This window comes from Anas acuta, chromosome 2 (genome assembly GCF_963932015.1).
Source record: "Anas acuta chromosome 2, bAnaAcu1.1, whole genome shotgun sequence".
Taxonomy (NCBI): domain Eukaryota; kingdom Metazoa; phylum Chordata; class Aves; order Anseriformes; family Anatidae; genus Anas; species Anas acuta.
The window spans coordinates 42,574,633-42,598,338 of NC_088980.1; the positions used below are offsets into that span (position 1 = coordinate 42,574,633).

General features: G+C 39.3%; 1 protein-coding gene across 14 annotated transcripts in view; it reads left to right on the forward strand.

Moving 5' to 3' along the window:
• RBMS3 (RNA binding motif single stranded interacting protein 3) overlaps positions 1–23,706 on the forward strand; it is a 697,130-nt gene that overhangs the window by 655,177 nt on the left and 18,247 nt on the right. For 11 of the 14 annotated variants that reach the window (XM_068674436.1, XM_068674437.1, XM_068674435.1 and 8 more), the window contains one exon: positions 2,055–2,165. In XM_068674436.1, the coding sequence (XP_068530537.1) occupies positions 2,055–2,165 (111 nt within the window). Of the gene's footprint in view, positions 1–2,054; positions 2,166–3,592; positions 4,234–16,508; positions 16,576–16,663; positions 21,165–23,706 lie in introns of those variants that run through there. The other 3 variants (XM_068674446.1, XM_068674444.1, XM_068674447.1) reach the window with 3 other exon arrangements.

Consider the following 23,706-nt stretch of genomic DNA (forward strand, 5'->3'; position numbering starts at 1 on the left):
GGTGGATGCCCAAGTCCCAGGGCCCTGTTAGGCTGTGTGTTCCTCTACAGGTGCAGCCCTGGTATCTCGGATCACTGAATTTTGAACGTATCTTTCCTTGGGCATGGTGCTAATTCAAACACTTGCACTGACAATGTGGTGAATGCAGAATGGACTGAGTGAGTGTATGTCCTGCAGAGCAGATATCAGATTTCCAGGAAAATGGCAGATTTTTCACCAAAAAGAGAGGAGCAGCATGAAAAAAAAAACAATGACATGTGATGAAGAAAGAAGAACATTTTTAATAGTATATTGACCCCACTATGCTGAAAGAAATTTGCAGGTGGAAGTTTGTGACTATCTTTATTTGCAAGGACCCCTGCTAGCAAAGGAGGTCAGCACAGTGGTAGCTCATTAGAATAAGTTAATCTATGGGTTAATCATTGTAATTGCTGCAAACCAGTACAAATGAGTATAGTGAAGAAAGATGCAGAAGTATTCACAATTGTTGCAAGTTTAATACTTGCACATTGATTGGCTAGTTTTATAAGTATTTATTTGGAAACATGACAGATACAGCCTCCATTTAAGATATTCTTAGTAATTTGCCAAATTTCTCTAGGGACCGTTGTCAGTGCAAGAAGTATAATCCAGTATGTGACATGAAACAAGTCTGTATGTATTTTGTATGCTGAGGCATTACAAAGAGGACTGACCAAGCTGCACCTACCTCCTCTTCATCTTTGCATGCAAGTAACAAGTTCACAGAGACTGCAAAATCTCAGTTTCTCAGATAGGATGTGCATAGACAAAATAATACTGGGAGGTGAGAAAAAAAAAATCAATTGGTACTTCCCCCAGCATTGGTGGTTGTTGTTATCATTGTTTATTTTTAATGTGCAACTGAAAATTTGAAAGCTATGGGTTCATCTGGTGCTTGGCATGGCAGCCACATAGGTCTACATAAATGTGAGATATATACTTAAGAGGTCTGTTATGTTTTTTTTGGAACCGGTTTATTTTAGGTTCCTGTTTACAAGGGGGTTTTATCAGCGATCTCAAAGAAAAAGTGTTAACTTTCCTTGTGAAAAATGGATTCATCCACCTTTTCCCATGCTTTTTAATGCGGTGATTCTGTGTACGAATTTCTAATGTATTCACACAAGTATGCACAAAGTAGAGCTATTCCATATGATGAAATAGCTGAAATTACCTCCTTATTTCTCTGTCTGCAAGAGAAGGAGCAGACCACCCTCTTTCTTACTGACTTTTTCCAACCAATAGAGAAAATAGCATTTTACACCTTAGAAATGAGGAAAATCATCTCGTCACTAAGGCATGAGTTTACCAATATGGGGCCCTGGGGAGTGGGAGAGCAAAAAATGAGGAATATGAATGACAAAGAAGCTTTCTCCAAAGCTCTGGCATGCCTTTTGTTTAATTTTTGTTTAAAGTCTTGTTCTTGCTTTAGTTCATATGCTGTTTGTTATTAATATCTTTGTTTTTCATGAGGAGAAGAAAAATGCTTTTAAATGCTGTGTATGTGTTTTAAATGGGTGTCACTACCACACTCGCTGTCAATAGCTAGTCTTACTCAATCAGCTATAAAATGTTATGAGTAAGGGTTCTTAATTGAGACTGGAAAAATCCAAGACAATTACCATAATAGGTTGAAGATCTCAGAGACTGAACATTTTAGAAGTCAGAGAAAATTGGGGACATATGTGTTCTGTCTGTAAGATTGGTCTATATAGGATATGGAAAAATATAAACGACAGGCATTTTGCAATGTACAGTAGCATTCATCATAGAAAGAACATATGTATTTGTTTGTCAGAAGTAATGAGGTAAAAAATGACACTTAATTGGAACTGACATAAAATGGCCTCATTAGTAGTACAAATAATATATGTGTGTAGCTTGGTTGTCAATAGGAACAAAACATATTTTCTCTGACAGATATATTAGTCTCTTTTAAGATTCATGTCAAGTTTTCAGCCAGGTTCACTCAGTAAGAGAATGCTGCTTTTTCTTTTAAGGGAAAATGTTGAAGTGTAAATGATATGTGTTTGCAGGGTGCTGTGATAACACCAACAATGGACCACACTATGTCAATGCAGCCAGCGAGCATGATGGGCCCTCTGACCCAACAGATGAACCACCTTTCCTTGGGCACAACAGGAACGGTAAGATAATACATTATACTATTTACTCTATATTTTTCAAAGTGTTAATTGACTACTGAGTTTCTCAAGGCCTTTTCTTATTCTTGAGATTTCAGTCCGTCAATGCTTGGTAGTTTAATATTGCTGTGTTTTATTTATGTGTTTATTTATTTTCTCTGTTTCCAAAGATGTCTGGCCCTGTTCAAGTGAACAGATCAGTTTCTATTATCATGACTCAAACACGATGTCCTACACAAACAATATCCCATATTGCTACCTCACGCAAACGTGTATCTACAGATACATTTCTACAACCATCATACAGTCACCATTAGGTATTATAAGGAACAGAACTGATTAAGTAGTAAAACAGTAGGTCAACAAAAGTTTCTCTGTACTTAGCAGGAATTATCTGTACTAAATTGTATCTGAATATGGAAGTACTCCTCTAAAAAATTGTTTGTTTTTAATGCAAAATTCCTTGCTTGTGCATCAAGAAAGTTTTATACTGCTGGAAAATGGGAGTTCTGTCTTTGTGATAGGATCTGGCACTCATTTTTAACCCGTAGCAGACAGCAATACATAGTTTGCTCGAGGCTCCAAAATGTGATTTTGGGTCAAGGTCAGCTGTGTTTCCAGTAAATTATATTTAAACATGCATATTTCAACAGTTATTTTCTCTTTAAGCTGTGTAAGTCAGACTCAATTAACTACTCCAGAGTCAGAGAAAGGCAAAAAATAGTCTTAATAAAAATTATTAAAACTCTCTGAAACTTTACTAAAATATTTTAGTAATACCAGCAGTCTATATACAATATACAGTTATTTACTAAGTGAATGTGTGCATACTGTATGTACATATATATTTTCAGAAAAACACTGGCATAAACATTATACTTGCACGTCTTTAAGCACATTCTGTGTAATAATTATATGAAAGGTTTATTATGTACTAAAAATTTGTTTCGTCTATTTCACCACTGTGCTGCTCAAAGGGTTGCAGTAATTGGGGCTACATCTGGCTGGCGGATGGTCATTAAGGTGTTCCCCAGGGCTCAAGTCCAGGGCCAGTCCTGTTCAACATTTTTGTCAGTGACCTGGATGCGTGACTGGAGTGCATCCTCAGCAAGTTTGCCAATGATAGTAAACTGGGAGGTGCTGTTGTCTCCCTGGAGGGACAAGAGGCCTTGCAGGGGGATCTAGATAGATAGCGTAACAGCTTACACAGGCACAGACTGGGCGATGAGTGGCTGGAGAGCAGCTCAACAGAAAGGGCTCTGGGGGTGCAGGTCAACAGCAGGCTCAACGTGAGCCTGCAGGGTGCCCTGGCAGCCAAGAGGCAAACTGCATTTTGGGGTGCATGAAACACAGCACAGCCAGCTAGTCAGGAGAGGTGATTCTCCTGCTATATTTAGTGTTGTGACCTCATCTTTTAATATTGTACACAGTTCTGGGCTCCATAAAAAGGATGTCAGGGTGCTTGAATGCATCCAGAGCAGGGCAACAAAGCTGGTACAAGGGCTAGAAGGCATGTCCTGTGGACATAAGAGTTGTCAGCCTGGAGAAGAGGAGGCCAAGAGACGAACTTATTCATGTCCCTCTGCAGCTTTCTGAGGCAGTGCCGATCTCTGTTCCCTGGTCTCTGAGAATGGACTGTGAGAGAACGTCTCAAAGCTGCATCAGGGGAGGTTCAGACTGGGCATGAGGAAAAATTTCTTTCCCATGAGGGTGGTCAAGCATGGAAACCGGCTGCCTAGACAGGTGGTTGATGCCTCATGCCTGTCAGTGTTCAAGAGGCATTTGTATAATGTCCTTAATAACATGCTTATTATTGGTTAGCCCTGAAGTGTTCAGGCATTCCTTTTTTTGGTGTTCTACTTGATGCTCATCTATAGGAACAGTTTCCAGGTATTTTTGTTGCTGCATAAGGTACTGTATAAAGCTACATCTTAACAAAGACACATAATCAACTCTGTTAAGTCTTCTCTTCCTGTTCCTACGTTCTCCTTCTCCCTCTCCTTTCCCTCTTTCTTATCTGTTGAATTTAATTTTAACTCTAATGTCTTCCCCCTTAAAAAAAAAAAAAAAAAAAAAGCAGCTGTTGAGATCTGAGACTTCTTTATTTATTTCTGAGAAATCTTTAATATGGTGCTTCGTTGTTTATTCCTGTTATTTTGAATGTTTCATTCAGTAATCAAAAGAAGTAGGAATTACGTCTAAAAGTTAATATCAGCATTTTTCCCCTCTGAGCAGATTAAATTGTAGGAAATACTATGACTAGTGAGAATTTCTGCGTAATTACCGTCATTCAGACGTATGTTTAAAAATTAAGACAAGGAAATGGAAAATGAATTCTGGTGGTGCTGCTGGGCAGTTCCTATGAATTTTTCCTTCTGTTTGACATTTTCATTTCCATGACTCTTGCAGACATTAAGTCTCCCGGTCTTGTTTTCTCACAATCTTAATGTGAGCTAGGAAATTCCTCGCTAATGTTCTCTTCAGACTTGAAACCACTGTTACTATACTCATAACAAAGCCATTGTAAATGTAGATGTTTCTTATTTAGGGAGGCACAAGAAGGACTCTCAAAGGCATGACTGATCTAGTGAGTGATAAAAAGGTCCCGGATTTATTTTACTGTAACTGAAAGTAAAGAAAGTCCTTTATTTTCCTAGCTCTTTACACCATCCTATCTTTCAAGGTCACAGCATTCCCTGACAACTTCTTGAAATACATGCAGAGGTATACCATGTAAGCCTATGTTTGTTATCTTTAAAAATCTTAAGTCTTTTATGGAAAACTTCAAGAGTTAATGATTGATGGGTGTTACAATATCCACAGGCTTTTCATAAATCTCAATTGACACCCTATTTTGTTGCATACAGGATTTCTCTTTGGTGTAAACACCAAGAGCACCATATTCAGTTAAAGTCCTCGTGCAAGCAATATAATCGTGGAGCTCCTCAGGAATTCCTCCTGTCAGGAATTAAAAGGAGAACTTTAGGATTTGGGCTGCCAATAGCAATTTTGTTGAATATATTTATCCTGACTTGAAATTGAATCTTACTAGCATGGCCTGTTCCAGGAAAAAAATAAAATTAAAATGTGTGGAACAAATAGACAACCTATTTAGACATATGATTGATTTAGAGATATTTTTACTTCATTTATTCTGAAGCCTGAATTTCGATCCAGGGAGAGGAGCAATGAGAGCATAACGCCATGACAAATTGAGCCAAGTCCAAAAAATGCTACTGTGAGTACCTCAGCAGGACTAAGTTTTATGGGAGATATAAGACATAGACTATACATTTCTGTTATGAGAGTATTTTTTAATTTTATTCTTTAAAACTGTGCAACAGGGCACCATAAAGAGCCACCAGCTATCTTTCAAGAAGCCAGCCAGATTTTTTTCAACAAACAAGCCAAAAAGTCTCAAACAATTTTGCTCAGTGTCAGCTGTAACTCTGTCCCAATTTAATTTAAAAGCTTTGCAGTATGCAAAGCGGTTTTTATTAAAAAGCTTTCACACATTTACTTCCTTAGAAAAGCCATTCTGCTAATTAACATATCATATTTTTTCAGCCAAAACAGACCTCTGTGGTCACTTAAGTGAGAATTGACTTCAAACCCACTTCCAAACTTGCCCATTTCAGGATGAGTGCTCGGTTTCTAAAATATTGCTTCAACAGAAAATTCATTCTCTGGTGAGTAAGCTAGAGAAACAGCATAGAGGCCTTTGCATACCTCATATCTTGTGGGAATTACTCTGGCCTTTGATGCTCTGAAAGATTCAAGTCCAGGTTGGAGGCATTCCAGAGGGGGGAGACCCTTCACAGTGAAGCATTTTTTAGGCCTTTGGTGAGGAGAGTTACCTGAGTAAGAGCAGGCTCTGCCAATTTCAGACTTGACACCAAGACTTGGATTTAAGTCTTGATCTCTCAGCCCTGAATCGCATGCTAAAACTCCACGGGAATTCAGGGGGCAGTCACCTTCATCTCTCATGCACTTGATTATTTAAATAGTAGGCCAGAGGGGACATTTCTGGCTAAATGCTGGCAAGGCTGCTAACTTACATCAGGGAATGTCCATTTCAGCAGCCGAAATAGAATAGATTTCCTGCAGCCCCGCTCACAGCCTTGTGTTATGGGAAGCCTTCGGTCACTGGCCCCAAAAAGCACAAAGAATTTTGTTTAGGAAACCATTTGCCATGAGCAGAAATAAAAAGTTTTCTTCCTCTCTAAAACCCCAAAGAATGCATATTTATTTTATTTTATTATCTATTTGAACATTTTTTTTCCCATCTAATTATCTGTTATTGAATTGCCTGTGTAAAATCAGGCATTGCTGCTACACTGAGCACTTCTAATCAGGAGGATGTACTAAGCTATCAAGATGTCAGACCAAGAGAAAAATTGCAAATCCATCTTTACTTGATCTCACCATCCACCTCACAAAAATGCACATCTGTGGTAGATATTCCAGCCCAAAGGATGCTGTACAGTGCAGGGATAAGGGAGGAGGTAATGGACTGCAGTTCATGGCAGCTCCTCCCCCTATTCCTATTGCATCTCCCAGTTACTGTGCTTTGTGCTTCATCCACCAAGAACATAATTCCTTTCTGCCTATATGAAAATCAAATTGATTTCTGCCAGTGAAAATACAGTTTGCATTACTGATGAATTGGGAGGCAAGCGTGCTGCTCTGATCACCTCCCCGAATCTGCCTGAAATCTGGAGTTAAGCAGGAAATCTGCCAGAGGGGCAATTTCTGCCTTATTTATATGTATTTTTCATACATACCTCTTCACTCAAAAAGAGCAGAAAGCATTTACACTGGTGGGCTGGCTGTGGGCAAATAAGTAAAGAAAAGCTAAACTTAAATTATGTCAAGATTGCATCAAAAAGGCAATAACTCTGAATATTCTGATTAAGGCTGACAATCCAGCCTCAGCTCCTACAATTGTACTAAAATGAAATTTTAATGCCCAGGGGCATAATGCAAAGACAGATAACCAGTTTTAACCTTGAAATTGTTCTTTTGTTTACTAGTTTATTATTATGTATTACTGTAAGGCTTGCTTTTCCTATGTAATATTCATCTACAATTAGTTCAACTATTAAAAAAAGGTACCATACAGGGAGGATAGGCTGAGTGAGCCAGTATGGGTAGCTTTGAAAGAGCAGCATTAGTATGTGTTTAATAATGTATGGAGGCTGGAATTGTTCCATCATCAGCTTGTCATTCAAAATGTTTCCGAAACAGCCATTGATCTGACATCTGTTTCGTGGTTTAATAAAGTTGTGATTGATGGCTTGAGTGGATATAATACAAAAACCTTTAGAAATATAAAAACTGAGCCATCTGATCACTGCTTTCAGTCCCTGTTGCTCAGCTCCTTTTTACTGCGGCACATACACATTTGGCCATCAACAGCAATAATCCACCTCTTCAATGGAAAAGAGATTTGCTGTATTCTTTCTCCTCCGCTGTGCATTCCTGAAGGAAGTTTTCTGTTCTGCACTTGCCCGGTATAGGTTTCTCTCCCATCCCTGCTGTTAGCATCCATTTCAGATACCGCTTTGCTTCCAGTTTCCTCCAACAGATTGAGGCAGCCTTTGTTAGTCCTCCTTGGCAGAGGTGTAATTCCAGCTTTTTCACTCTCTCTTTCAGAACTGCCTCAGTGTAGTCATGTTTCATCTTCAAGCTTTGAGGCCCACACCAGTGGGAGAATGGGTTGAAGCCAGTTTCTTGTAGTAAAACTGCTAGCTCAACTCTGCTGCCTAATTGTTCTTTACACTTGCAGACAGTTCACTAAGTTTTCAGTTTCTAATTTAGAAATATAATAGGCAACTTATAAAATGGGCTCTTCATTGCACTTCTTAAATATCATCAACAATAAAAAAAATGTTTATTTTTTTTTTCTGGATACTTCTGTATTAAAAAATACAGTTCAGGTAGAAGAACTGCAGTGATGCAATGTGGGATTCTGCTGAAACTGCAAAGCACGGTAACTCAGCTTTCCTGGTCTATAGTATCAACAGAAATCTCTCAGTGGAATAACAGGCTTGTTATGCTAGTACATCAGTCTTATCTTTCATTTTGTTAGTTCTTTTTGTTGCCAGTGGAGCTTGATGATATCTCCAGAACCCTTCAATGGAACAACAAGCTTGTTATAAGTTTTTTATCTCCTATTTCCTTTGGATACTCCACGGTCACCAGTGGTTTAAAATGTCACCTAAAGGCCTCAGCAGAATAACTGCTTTGTTAGATAGGCTTGTGTGGGTTTTTTGTTTTGGTTTGGTTTTAATCTGCAATTCTATTTGCACGTACTGCAGCTACATGGAGCTGAAACACCATCGCATTCCCTTGATGTTCAGAGCCTTGTTACAAAAAGCACTGTCTGTTATTCTAACCGTCTGTCGCAGGGTCCCCAGGGAGTTACGGGGGGAAAGTTTCTTTGCAGTCTTGTGCCTTTCACATTATCAGGTGTTAATCTTGAAGCTCTTTTATTTTACTTATTGACTGTGTGGAAAATATTGGACTGAACCCATTGCAACTGCAGTTAGCATAGTTCAAACTGCTTGAACTGAATCCCTGACCATTTACTCAGCCAAGGTCTAGGTCAAGTGCAAGCGATTAACACAGTTGAGCAATCTGTGGCAGGAGATTCATTTAAGAAGGAATTATTCTGGGAATTATTGGGAAGGAGAGAACAACAAAAGCATTGTTGAGGTTTATAAAAAACAATACCTCCTTCTCCCCCCTCCTCCCCCTCCATCTTTAAAGGCAGTCTCCATTTGCCTGATACATAGAATCACAGAATGGCTTGGGTTGGAAGGGACCTTAAAGATCACCCAGTTCCAACCTCCCTGCCATGGACAGGGACGCTTCCCACTACGTCAGGTTGCTCAGGGACTTATCCAGCCTGACCTTGAACACCTCCAGAGATGGAGCGTCCACAACTTCTCTGGGCAACCTCACCATCCTCTGAATAACAATTTTCCTCCTAACATCTGTCACCTCTGTTAGTTTAAAACCGTTACCCCATGTCCTATCACTATCTGCCTGAAGAGAAAATTGCTCTCTATCTTTTCAATAATCGTCCTTTAAGTATTGGAAAGCCTCAATGAGGTCTCCCTGGAGCCCTCTCTTCTCCAGGCTGTACATCCCCAGGTCCCACAGTCTGTTTTCTTAGAAGAGGTGTTCCAGCCCTCTGATCATCTTCATGGCCTTCCTCTGGACTCAGTCCATCTTACCCACATCCTTCTTGTGTTGGGGGCCCCACACCTGCATGCAGCACCCCAGTTGAGGCCTCACAAGGACAGAGCAGAGGGGGACAATCCCCTACCTTGCCCTACTCCTCCAGTCCTCTGTTGATGCAACCCAGGACGCAGTTGGCATTTGGGACTAAAAGCATGCACTGCTGGCTCATGTCAAGCTTTTCATCCACCAGAACCCTGAAGTCCTTCACCACAGAGCTGCTCTCAGTGAGTTCTTCTCCCAGTCTGTCCTCATGTCTGGGATTGCCCTGGCCCAGGTGCAGCACCTTGCACTTGGACTTGCTGAACCTCATTTAGGTTCATGTAAGATGACTTCTGAAGCTTGTCCAGGCCCCTTTGAGAACTGAGCCCATCAGCCCTCACGTCTTCCTAAGCAGCTGTCTCAGCATGGATTCCACAGTCAGCATTTGACCATAGTTGTGCTCAGATGGTATTTTTCAATAAGTAGAGTTTATTAAATGCTTTTTCTCTAGTGTTCCTACTTCTCTTCTGAGCACTGCTTTATTTTCCCACCATTTGTCAGTAGTGGCTTTGTGTTTGCCATTATATGCAAGTGTGCCTACCTGTGATGCCACATGCAGAGAAGGAAAATGCAGAAGTGGAATAAGCACAGATGCAGCGAATTCCATTTTCTGTTCAAGCAGCACTTCCTATGAGCCTAGTGGTTTAGTAGGTTGTGTTCTGTTAAATTTTACCTCCACATAAAGTTTCCACAAATGAACAAGTGCTTTTGCTGAGGACTCCTCGCCTCTCTGTGGGGTGTCGTCTGCTTGCTCAAAACAATGTTAGCCCAGATTCCCTTTCGGAGAAGGATCCCAGCTCCCTGATTGGGGTGATAAAAGTTAAAACAAAGGAGCAGTGGTGAAACAGCAAAGCAAGAAGTATCAACCAAAAGGGCCATAACTAATATTACTTCATTTTCGTCATCAGACAAATGCAATTCATAGAATTAATTTGCAGACGACTTCATGTCTGTGAACTAGAATATTTAGAGGCTGGTTTCACCACTGTTTCTTATGCATGGCAATTGCTTTCTCTTCTGTGATTTCCACAAGTGCCACCTGGTGATACTTTGAGAGGGCAATGATTACGTAGCTCAAAGCTGCCTCTTCCAAAGCAGTTTGTTATTTAGTGATAGCCATGCACTGTGTATAAAGTGAATTTTCTTATTCTGCAATAGTAAATAGAAACTGAAAGGCATAAAACCTATGGTATCTGGTGTTACAAGGGGGTGGTATGCAGCATATCACCAGAAGATTCACCTTTAGTCATACTCCCAAAACCTGTTCATATGTCTTCTCAGGCTGAATCAAAAATGTGAAATCATTTTGGTAGCTCCTAGTAGGTCACTTCCTAAATGCTTTAAATGTTAAAATGAAAATGAAAGTGTATAAACGATGTATGTTCATGTGAAATTGCATTTATACCACAAATAATATGGGAGGTCTGGATGAGAGAAGGTTTGTTTAGTGAAATTTGATTTGGTTTTAGTGATTTGGATAATATTTAGCTGAAAGAGGCTCTTCATTAGCAAAAAGGAAAGTAGGAAAGAAGAACAAATAATAGGTTAAAAAAAAATGACAATAATTCTAGGTTTGTAACATCCTGCCACACCTGCAACTGACAAACGCAACAAAAGGTGGAAAACAAAAGTACTCTAAGTGTCAGGTCTGTCATCTGTATTTTCTTGATGTGTTTCTCTTTTGTAAACATGTTTTCAGTTTTGTAATCAAGGACATAACTCTTTGCCTTATTAGGATGAAAATTCTTTTTGTTTCCTTGTCCGTGTTTAAAGTAGACTCATGTGAGTCTGGCAGAAACGATGAATATGACTTTCCAGAGAAGTGGTAAATCCAATTTATCAGTAGTGCAAGAAAATCCTATGGGGCCTCTGTAGTCCAAGAAGAGTTTGAAGATCTTAGAGAGGTGAGGTTTGTTCTGCTAAAGTGTGATAATATGAAAGGCAAGAAGTGTCTCCCAGAGGTGGTGCTTCCACAGTTCTGCTCTGCCAAGAGCTGGGAAACACTCCTGTGATCGTGTCTCTGCAAAGTCCAGGTACATGACAATTGAGCTGTAAGAACAACTGCAAGTCCTGAATCCTTGAAGGGGTTACATCCTCAACTAGAAAGAGCAACATGACAAATTACATGGAAGAGTGACTACCGTTTGCTTAGCACTGTTGCAGTCCTTCATATAATACCAGTTCTGTCTGAGATGAGGTACTTGAATTATAGCAACATCAATCACAGACACTGTAAACTCTAGAAAGAAAAAAAAAGGGCATGAAGGTGATAGGCAACAGTAGCATACAACACAGCACAGGTAGGTATGTGAAGGGCATATATGGGAAGGAGATGGTTTGAATGACACTAACAATATAAATATGGAGCTGAAAGTAAAATTGAGAAAATGTAACTTAAATATCTTGAAGAAATTTGTGATATATCAAGGGCTAGCCATTGAAATGAATTTGACAGAGGTCATCATTTGGGACATCTAGAATTCATCTGTGACAGACACCTTAAAGCGTACTGGTGGGATTTTCAGGGGCTGATACAAAAAGCAGTGGCCCAACAGACATTTTTATCTCTAACCTCTGTTTATCTTTGCAATGAAACATCGTCATTTCAGTTCAAAGTAATGAGAATAACATAACTCTTATTTTTATTCATTTAAGTGTGAAGAATTCAGGAAGTTTTGAAAACTTCAGAAAATATTTATTTAGTATGATACATGTACCAAGACTCAGACATGAGCTGTGCATCAAAATATCATTTTATTTTCAATGTCTGAAGTTTGCACAGTAGAGAAGTAAACATGCTGCAAGTAACCATTCACACTATTCACTTAATAAAAAAATAAAATAAAACACTTGAGCAGCAACCTTTGTATTACATTCTCAGTGTTTTTTTTTTTTGTTTTGTTTTGTTTTGTTTTCGTAAGGAAAGTTTCACTTCCAGGAGCACTAAGACTTCACGGAAACACTAGATTAGGAGTGCTGCAGTGTTTCTGAAGGTGACACAATGCCATTCCATACAGTGGAGTTGAAAGTGGGTTTAATTTGAATGATTTTCAGTGCTTTTTATATTTTAATGGCAGTGGCATAAATAACATAACCTGTCTGTTGGGCAAAGGCCTGGATCTGCAGATGCTCACAAAAATAACGTCCCATTGAATTTCACTGGCTTTTCCTGCAGTGTATCCCATTGAACTTCAGTGCACAGCGCATTTTACAGTTAATCCACATGACTTATCAGGTGGTTGGCAAGCTGATAGCCCAAAGGTTTAAACTTCCTCTAAGACAAATTGCCAGTGTTTCGAGGTATCTTTCTTATTTTCATCCGGAAAGAGCAGCCTGTACAGGGTTCATTCATTTGTGAAGCAAGGTTAAATGAAGGAGCTAAAGGTACAGTCTTCATACACTGTGTAAGACACTGGTGTCCTGTATATATAGCCTGAAGTTCTCAAAAAAGGGTAAGCTTTGTTCAAATGATTTACAATTCCATAGGGAGCTGCTGATGGCAATAACCTCTATGCCCTCAGATGGTATTTTATTATTTGTGAGTTATGGGCGATTCTGTGTCAGTGCTACGGCACTGCAGAATCCTCTTGCTCCTAAAAGACTCAATTTGGGAGGCGAGCTCTGCTATAACTAATATTTACTATGAAACAGCTCAGTCAGCACATTTCATTAAACTGTAACAAGGGGTTTGAGAGCAGCTGCATCGAGTGAATTTGGGAGTTTGCTGAATTGAGTTGTTTTTCTAGCAAGGTAAATGAACTGTTGAGCACGGCAGATTTCTACTGTGTGGCAGATGAGAGCTGCACCATGTTGGGATGGGTCCAGGGGAGCAGTCGTATCTCAAAGAGGCACAATCCTTTTCCAGTCCCACAGAGGACTGCTCTATCCTCTGGGATTCATTAAGGCTTTTGAATGTGATAGGCACACCTGTGTGCACCCAATTTTGCCTTTTTAATTTGCGCAGGTTTTATATTGCAACAGCCAGTTTCCTGAGAGCCTAGTTTGTAAATGTCCAACTTACTGAGCGTTGGCCCGTCTCAGTTCCCCGTTTTCCTATGCTGAACGTGTTTCTCTTGAGGATTTCCCTCAAACGAGTATAATATTTCTAAGAAGTAAACTGATTTCACTGATGCAAAAATTTCATCCTGTGTTTTCTTGCCTGCCAACCAATGCTGTGTGCAGGGTTTGCAGAATAGGCCAGATATGTTATGATTCCCCAACTGATTTTACAACCGCTTTTTTTTTTTGTCTCAGCCACTAAAGCACCTAACTATTCCTCTGCTCTCACATTGTTTACCATGATTCTGCTCTGCTACCAACCCTTCCCACCTAAAACACCTGCACTGGGCTCAAAAATGAATGTATTTGGTCTTACTTCAATGACCATTTTTGACAGTGCTAATTAGAGTGATAAAAATGTAATAACGAGCTAAATTGAGTATTTGGCTATGATGCCACTCCCACAGATGTTATTGTCTGGTCTAGCCATGGAGTCCAAATTGGTGCTCAAAAATTTAGTAGCCCAATTTTATAGTAAAAACTATTCTGCTGAATAGTTGCAGTTGCTCCTGACTAGCTATTAGTTGGGCTGATTTCCTTTAAAGATAACAGACTTTTCTAAAAAAAAAAAAAAAAAAAAAGTAATAAGGTTTTTGCTAATAAATGGCTGCTTTGCCAAGTTGCCCATAATTTGATTTATTTTATTTTAATGGAGGTGTTCTACTTTGATATAAGAAAAGGAGTATCTTTTTTCATTTATACTTTCTAGAAGATTAGTCATATTGCATATTCACTGAGTTTATTAATAACTAGAAAACAATGCAATTGGCAACAACTTCAAATTTCCTTGATGTGTTACAGGGCACAGGGAATAGAAACAAATATAATAGAAACAAATTCCACTCCCTGTATGGATATTGGTGTAAAAAGGAGGTTTCCTTCCTTTATTTGCATAGCTTGTGCCTGAACTATGGAGATCAGAAGACCACTGACCTTCCCAAAATTTCTGTCCTTTGTTTCAAACTGAATGTAAAAGAGTTGGAAATGAGAAATGATTGATGGAAAAGTTTAGAGTAATTAACTGCAACAGAAGACAAAGAAAAGAGTGATACATTTCAAGGCTTATAAATCCACCTTTTCTTGTCATTAATTTTCATACAAATGTCATGACCAGCCTTCCATTTTCACGTTTTCCAAAAGGAAGAATATGGCTTATGTATCATGACATTGTCTTGAGCTTATTTTTAATATTAGGATTTTTATGTTCTTGCATACATTCTTGGATATGTATTCCAAGGAGTGGTAATATATGATTGCAGTTACAAGTCTGGCCCAGAAGTGTGAAGGATTAGTGCCTCTGGCCTGTAATTATTCCACCGAGAGTTTTGCGGACAGTTAGGCCTTTTGCAAATGAAGAAATTGCAACACTGGCTGTTAGTTTGAAGGACTTCTTTTGTAACCAGTTCAGCTCGTGTAGCTGTGGAGTTCCTATGGAACCACTTTAACCCCATCTGCACATAGTGTCCAGATTTCGGCCAAACGTCTCTTGGATGGCTCAGTGGCATTGCTAATGCAGACAGGGAGTTCAAGGTAAAGTCCAGATTCTCATCATGATGGACTACTCTAAGCTGTTCTGGTTATGGCAGCTGAACTAACTGGCACCTTTTTCTCGTTAAGAAAAGCATACATTCTACCAATTTTGGTTAGCTTTGGTTTTACTTCCTACCTCTTCAGTGTGCCTAGCATTGAAATTCATTTGATTCTTACCAAATAATCTCATTTGAGATTTGACTCGTTAACTGACAGTATCAGGAAATCCCCTATAATAATAATGGAAAAGATCATAAACTAAAAATTTGCTGTCAACCGAATGTTCTAAATTCCTGTGCCAAAATGCATCATGAATGTCAAATATATTTTGACATTTTTATTTCCTTGACTTCAGTCACAGTATGGACAGCTGTGTCTTGGTGGTTGTATTTTATGGCTTTAATCTCGCTCTGTTTTCATCTTCACGCTCTGTGTAGTCTTTCTCATGATCCGTCACAACAAGCAAAAAGTTCCAGTCCTGAGGCTAGGATAACAGTTAAGCAGATGCTGTTTCAGTTCACAGTGACAATTCCTTCAAGGCCATTGGGGGCTATTACCACTGGGCAGGCTCACTGAATCCCCTCTACTCACCCATCCCCATCCTGGGATTAAATTCATTGCCCCTGAAATCAGCCACTAAGTGAGAGGAATCTGCAAATGCCCTTCTACAGCTTCATGAATAGCCAATTTTGCACTTTCTAAATGTTAACAATGCTAATATATATTTTAAAGTGAGGCTTGGGAGCTCAGTGTAACCCTTATATGTCAGCAGTGATCCTTCTATGTAAAGTAAATCATGCAAAGTCCTATGGTTTTAAAGGTGCTGGTATAAATTTATTTGATAGAAAAATGGCCACTTCGTCATCTTTGTCATATTATTGGAACAGAAAATCTGCCATGCAGTTAGGACTTTCTCCATTGCAAATATTTGCACAGCACTTCATCACTTCATATCTTTTTTTTCTCTCTCTCTTTTTTTCTTTTTTTTTTTTTTTTTTTTTAATTTGAGTAGAAGGAAAACAGAAAGGGAAGGTTTTGCAGATCCACGAGAGGTGATGCAAAATGAAGTTGTCCAGGCTGTCATGGATGTCAGGCCGTGTTCCAAAGTCAGTAGTGTATCAAAGAACCTGAAAAGACAACCTAGTCTAGAAATAGATACTACCAGGACCTCTTGGGGAGAACAATTCTCTAAATGCTCTGTAGCTTTTAGAAGAGGGCAGGCAGGCTGTTTTCACCCATCCTGCTTGCTTGCATGTACAGGCTGAGGTGCAGTTGTGCAGCACTTGTTCCTTTCCACATGGATGGAGCAGAGAGATCAGAAAAGTTCACTGATAACTCCTGTTAGGACCCACGTCAAATGTTTTAAATATATGCCTTTAACAAATGCTAGAGGTTGTTGGATTTTGGTTTGATAGCCATAGATGGGCTTTCTCACCTGTGATGCTTATTTTTTTCCATGACTGTGTGTAGCATCCGTGCCTCGTCACTGATGACATTTAAGGGAGTCTCTCAGCATTGCCTCCTGATGCAAGGAAGGGTGAGAGTTGTTTTTCAGATTCTCAGTCCCGGTGTTGCTTGTGACTATTCTGTTAAAGTAGTGTTACTACCTTTTCTTCTGTTGCCAGGTGGATCTATTTGAAGCATTCCCAAGTGTCTGCGAAGAAGCATAGAGGAAAGCCAGGTGTCCTAATAGCAATTCGGGAGAGTACAAGAGACCGTCTCGTCTCTCTGTTGTCCTTATCATTTGTTATAGTTTTCCCATCATTGACAGTAATACTTCATTCACCTGTCACATCACATTCCACTTGGGAGGATGTAGTATGTTAAAATTTTTGTCAGTTTTAATATTGAGCAATGATTTATGATATTCAATGAAATTAATTTATTACAAATAATGTCTGGAGCTCTAACTGTGTGTTATGACACATTTGAAGGATCTTGTCCTCTCTTAGAACACCCATCTATTCATTTCATTTGCCATTTGGAGTATGTATCGTGTAGCATTTTCAAGCTGTAACTATGCAGCCATTTGCAAAGGAATGGAAAAATGTCTCTAAACTTTGTATTTCACCTAGGTTAAAAAAAAAAAAAATAATCTGTAAAGCCAGTTGTGACTGAGACTTTTCTCTTTTCCATTTTCCCTTTTCCCAGCCTTGCCTTTCCTTATCTTGAATTTGCCCTTTGGCCAAGACTTCAACATGGTTTTGAGCTGAGTGCAAGGTCTGAGAACCACCTCCCTTTCTCCCTCAGTCTGCTGCCACCCCATGGAAGCACAGCTCAACCAGGCAGCATTGTCACACTCGTGAGGGACACAGTAATGCATTGCCTGGATGGGAGCTGACAACGCTCTGAGAAATATGACAGTACCTCTGCCCTTGATCAGGCTTCCCATTTGAAAGTTTTCATTTTGGTAATTACATCCTTCCCAGATCATAGCTGGAGTCATTGATCATACTAATATCATTATAACTGATTCCTGTAAGTCACCTTTTAAAGACACTTTCTATGGTTTCTTTCCCCCCTATATCTTCTTCCTCTGCTGTCCTAGGATAAGACTTCTTCTGTCTACTGTTCATCTGATTGATTAGAAATGCCACATACTTCCTTTACGTATGGCCTGGTAATATACACATCACATTTCTTCCCTCGGGATCTTAATCAGAACAAGTAATGGCCTTTAGCTTTTCTCATTAGCAAAATGGAAAAGCACCATACCCAATCCATTAGAAATACAGCATTGTAATATGAGCTTATAGAAAAATGGCTGCATGCCAGCGGACATGGAGTGAGTTTACCTTAAAGGATTTTCAGAAGAATTAAAAAAAAAAAAAAGTCACCCTTTATGCCTGGCAAGCGAACGTTTTGAGCCATAACTTATCACACCTGCCTGTCAGGCATTTTGCTGTTACTCCTTAAGTGCTGTTTGGACAGCTCTGTCATATAAAGGGCATTCATAAAGAGGAAATATGGGTGTTTGTACTTGTATTTATGTCTTCCCCAATGTTGATTCCCTCCATGGATTATCTTTCTCATATTCCATCTCTTATCAGAATTTGAGGGGGGGGAAGGAAGTTGGGGAGATTTTGTTATGTTTTGCTTTGCTTTGAATTTTTCACATTCTGTGAAATAAGAACAAGAACAACCATAATGGCTTACTTGTCTACCAGCCATTTTCCTGAGAATACTAAATACTATGCTTTTTTTTTTTTTTTTTGCTCTTTTTTTTTTTTTAAGCCCTGCTTGAAACTGTTTACAATCAGTACACCAAGAGTGAGGAAAAGAGGTGTTTTTTTTGTTTGTTTGTTTTCCACTGAAATGGATTGCTTTTCACTTGGCCTGGACTTTATTTGCCCAAAGAAAAAAACTATGTAAATTCATACCCTAGTATTTGTGCTTATGTTATCCAGAATTCTAAGGAGGTGTTTAAGCACAGGTCTGTACAGATTGGTAATTGCACAGAATTTGAATGTATGTGAGCTGACACGGTCTTCTTTGGAAAGTCAGAACTGAAGGAATTCAAAGAACAGCCTTGGAATGCTGCAATTTTGCCAGCACTGAAGCACATCTGTTTTACTGGCCCCTTCAAGCATTGCTAATGTGATTCGAGGGAAAAAAAGGGCGCTAAGAACACCCATAAAGCTGTATTTTAGATAATGCCTTATGTTGAAAGGGTGCTCGCTTTTTCTTAAAAAACAAAAACAACTCAGGTTTCCTAGGTCTTAAGTTGCTCTCCTGTACAAAGTGGGAATCCGAGCTGAAGCATTCAGCTAGTATTCTTGATTGCTTCACTTATGGTTCATCAGCTGTGCTGATCACATTCTCCCAACAAAATAAAGTATCTCAGCACAAGGTAAAGAAAATAGTGCATGGAAATAGTGTGAAAGACATGCAGTACTCAAAATGAGCGATATTCTAAAGGGACATCTTTAGGGAATTTAAGCGGGGAAACTGCTTAGACGACAAAAAAGGAAAGGTTAAGGCAAGGAAGGATGACTGCTCTTTGAAGTATCAGGCATTTTTTCCCCTTCTTTCATTTTCCATTTTGTTCTTTTTCTTTTATTTTACTTTTCAGTATTTTTCTCCCTCCTCCTCCCCTTGGATGAAGCAATGACAAAGTGAGAGAGCTTCTGTGTTTTTACCACAAAATCAGTTCAGGAGTTCAACACTGTAAGCGACTCATTAAATTGTAGACAAGCTCATGACATGGCCATATAGTTCAGCCCCCTTAGCCAGCACCCTAATAAAAGGCAAGGTTTCTGCTTTGGTTATGCAGCCCTGGAGCTGATGCGCTCTGATGTTTCAGAGATCCTCCCACAGCTGATTAACCGGCTTAAGGACAGGCTCTGCAATATTCTAACTCAGTCACGCTCCATCTGTAGGGCATTGACATTAATTTTAAGGGGACCTTTATCCCAACATAATTTAAGGATTTTGCGGAGGGCGAGAAAAAAGAAGCCCTCACAAAAACGCTATAGCCACCTTCCACAGCCCTGCCATCTAAGCAGAGCTAATGATCATGTAATGCATGTAAAGATTTTAACAGACCTATTCGTATGCTAATGAGAAACAATGTTTTGTACTGCGTTACTTTAAAATATAGTACTTTAGATGTATTGAAGTTGCTATCGGGCATTAAAGGTTAATATTCTCTTTTTCCTGCCCTGACCACATACGAACAAGTAACAGACAGAAGAGGAGCTAGCTGAGCAACATTCATGATTTCCAGTTTGTGGGAAATTCATCTTACAAAATTTGCTTTCGTTCTGAATCATCTTTTAAAAACTCAAAACAGAAAGATTCTCCCATGAACCAGAAATTCCAAACAAAAATTAATTTTTGGAAACAATAGCTCACGGTGTTTCCAACACAAAATATACTCTGCAAGATCCTGACAGCTGCCAACTGGTATAAACATCCCTCTTGGTTGCTGCCTTGCTCCATGTCAGCTTTCAGGCAGCAGCTGCAAAGAGCTCCCAGGATTTTGTGTTCCAGAGCAGCCCCACCATGTCCAATGCTTTGGGCAGGTTTCCAGATCTCCTAATGAGTCGCTTACAGGTTTGCTTACTGAGGAAGCAATCAGTCCTGGGAGCCATGCGACCGACAAGTTGGAAAACACCAGAAATGTTGCTTTGGGCAGGTGACATTGTGGGATTATCCTGCAAGAAAAGCAGGGTACCAGCTCAAAGCATGCGTGAGGACTGCCGGTTCCCAGGTGTGCAGGAGGAGACAAAGATATTTCAGAGCTTCACCCAAGACAAGGTAGAACTGGGCTCTGGGGGCTTGCAGACTCCATGTTCAACCATCCCAATGCCACATTTAGCAGCCTGGAAGCCCCAGGTGCATGTTTTGCAGGACATTCAGCTACACACACCTGGCAGCAGGATGATTCTGCTTGCATGCTTGGGCATAAGGGCCCAGCATTTCCCAAAGGGATTGCATTTCCCCCTGCCTAACCCTTGCACGTCCAGCATAAATACAGGAAGGCCAGCTTTTAAGGTATCCCTACTGCCACTGTTAGCACCAAAAGGAAACACAGGCTATATCTGGAAGGTATTTTGTGATCACTGAATTGCTAAGGTCTTCCCCATCTCTAGATACAGTGTGCTTGTGGACAGCTGTTTGTTATGAAGCTTTGAGATAATTTCTTTTTTCTTTTACGTTTTATATATATATATATATATATTTGAATTCTAGGGATCTTCTACAGACAAAGCAATAGCTTGTTTCAGCTGCTTTTAAGAATGGTGTAGTTTGATGCCGTAATGCCATCAAACTAATGTATTTTGCTAATACATTTTTGCTAATATATTTCTGTCAGGCGTGACTGCTTTTTCATGCAGGAGGTGATGAAATTCCTCCTGTTCCCAGGATAATTAGAACTACTAATATTCAGGTGACTTCTTGTGCCTTTATGTGGTGTGCTGGTTTTGCTTGTTTGTTTTGATTATTTTTAAGCTTGTAATTGTCCTTGCTTCCATCTGTTTCATTTTTGGACAGTTGGCCTACTCTTAAGTCTCTTCTGAAAGAGCAAATGGAAGGTGTATGTGATTGATGAGCAACTGTTATTTAACAAGCCTAAGTGGTTGTCGTGTTGTTTTAATAAAAGATTCATGCGTACTGTATGGATGTTTGCAGACAACTAGCCTGCTTCTTTTTAGACTCTTCAAATTCATGACGATGTAATAGCCTCTGGAAGACACGTTTACCTCTACAAAGCAATTATTTGTTCATATAAATGGACCTGTTATTAATAATAGTTTAACATGCTCATGTGTTGAGAGTTCCACTGACACAGTTATTTATTTACTTATTGTGAAAATGTAATGTACAGATCAGGCTTCCTGCTTCTTACTAGCAGCCATTCATCAAGGATTAATTGAAGAAATTGTATTCAGATGGAAATTCATAAGAATTTCCAACCAAAAGGGTGCCCGGGGAATTTTTATGTTAGAAGAAACTGATATAATTCTACTGCATCTAACCTTTATTCCTCAGTATACAGAATCTGAAAAAAAATATAACTGTGACAGAATCTCTGTGATTACTGACCCTGGCTGGCCATGACTGATACATTACACTCGTTTGTTAAGATATAGTCACTGTACCCTGTTTTTATATAGGGTGCTTCAGTCAAGACAGTCTAATAAATCGTGCACTAACCCATGCTCAAAAACTTGCCCCAGAGATCTCATAGTGTATATTGATACAACAAGTTCATAGAGTGTATTAGAAAAAGATAAAAAAAATGCCCCTTTTATAGAGAAATGAATAAGAACTGAAAGAACTGAAGAATCAAGAACTGAAACTCTGAACATCAGAGTCTTGGTCTTTGCTTTTTTAATCATAGGAGTATTCTTGCTCTCTTGCAAATGTATCCATCAGACCCATGAGATACTAAGAATTATGCAAAAAAAGTAGTTTTCACATCTTGAAGCTATTCATACGCGCTGTCACATATGGAGACTCAGTCTACAGTTCTGTACAGCCTCCTTAGATCTCTGCCTACAGTAGAGGTTTTGTCACAAGGAAGGCAAGAGTGAAAATATCATGGGGCTAGGTGCACTGACATGGACTACCAGGATCATTGGCAGTTTGAGGTTGAGTTTCATAGCTGTGTACAGACTGATAAACACAATGCGAAAACTTGCTGTAAAGAAGTGTTCCTGAAAGAAACTTGCCTTTAGTGAAAGATACAGTCAAAATGGGAACTTAATTTTCACAGCCTAATGGGTTTTCTTCCATTTTCTGCCTTTTCATACACTGGTAAGATACCTGAAAGCAATTTGAGACTTTCACTAGGTTCCTTTGTAATAGCAGACTTCGGGCTCTAAAGCCTGCTTAAGACGAATGTGCCAGTTTTTGGTTTATCTGTTTCTGTAGACATTCCTGGATTGCTGTTTACATTAACTACAGATTTTACCAACACAGGCTTTTGTATGCTAGTGCACAGCTGTATGCGGTGATCTGACTGTTCTCACATTTGTTTACTCTAAATAGTCTTTATCTGATTAGTCCTGATCACTCTATTTTAGTAGCAGACCTGAATTCAGAAATAAAGACCTGTTAACTGTGGGGGGTTTCGTTCTTCTGCACCGTTTCTTCAATACCTTTGTATTACTCTGATTTCCAAAGGTAGGGATTTGTGAAGGATACTTAGAACTCCTGAAGAGAAAAGGAGATTAGTTAGTAAATATAGTTCTTGAAGTTATTATTCTCTCTACCTTCATTTAACTTGCTCGGAGAATTAGGTAACATCTCATTAGGAAGGTTGAAAGGGAAGTGATAGCCGGTGTTCCTAAATACATTTGTATTACTGAGCAGCAGGGAAGGAAGGTTAAATCTTGTAAAGATTTCTATTCTCTGCCTGAACAATGAGTGCAGTGGCCCAGTGATGGGATTCTGTTGAATGACAGTGCTATACTTGATAGGGCTTTGGTAATTGTGTGGTAAAACAGCATTAGATTTTAGGCCAGGCAGATAATTATTAGCAAAAATATTGTAATATATGCAAAAACTCCATAGCTTTTATTCTCGTGTTCATTAATTGGGAAAAACTAAGATTAATAACAGCCATAGAATAATTACAGGATTGAGCTGGAAGATGAGAATGCTTCTGGGTAGTAAAAGATATTTGAAGTTTAAAGTAAAAACGTGACTGCTGGTTATTGTATTTCATTGAACCACCAGTGGTGCTGATGAACTAGATGGTCCTTTTCTCTTCCTGAGTTCCTGCATCTCCATGCCGGACTATGGGATAAGAGGACGCAGCAAGACAATGTTCTTTTCTGGTGGAGAACAGGGTATTTTCAAATGAGAAGGTGGAACCAAGGACAAAAAAAAAGTGCAGTTTTATTCTGTGTTTCATTAAAGTTATGACCATTTCACAAGGGTCAATGAGAGATGCAGTTTTTCTTTGCAGGGAAAGAGATTTGAAAGTGGGAAGGCAGGTTTCCTTCATAAGAAAATAAGAGGTGATAAAAATAAATCCAGCCAACAGGCTCATTTCCTTCAGTTTTCCAGCAATGCAAATGTTTTCACATAATTCTGTTAGTGATGCAGTGTCTAGACTTCTCAGATGGTTTAAAAAAAAAAAACACAACACATACACACAAATAAACCCTGGCATTAATTCTGAGAATCCTAAAAAGCTAAGTCATTGTCACTGTAC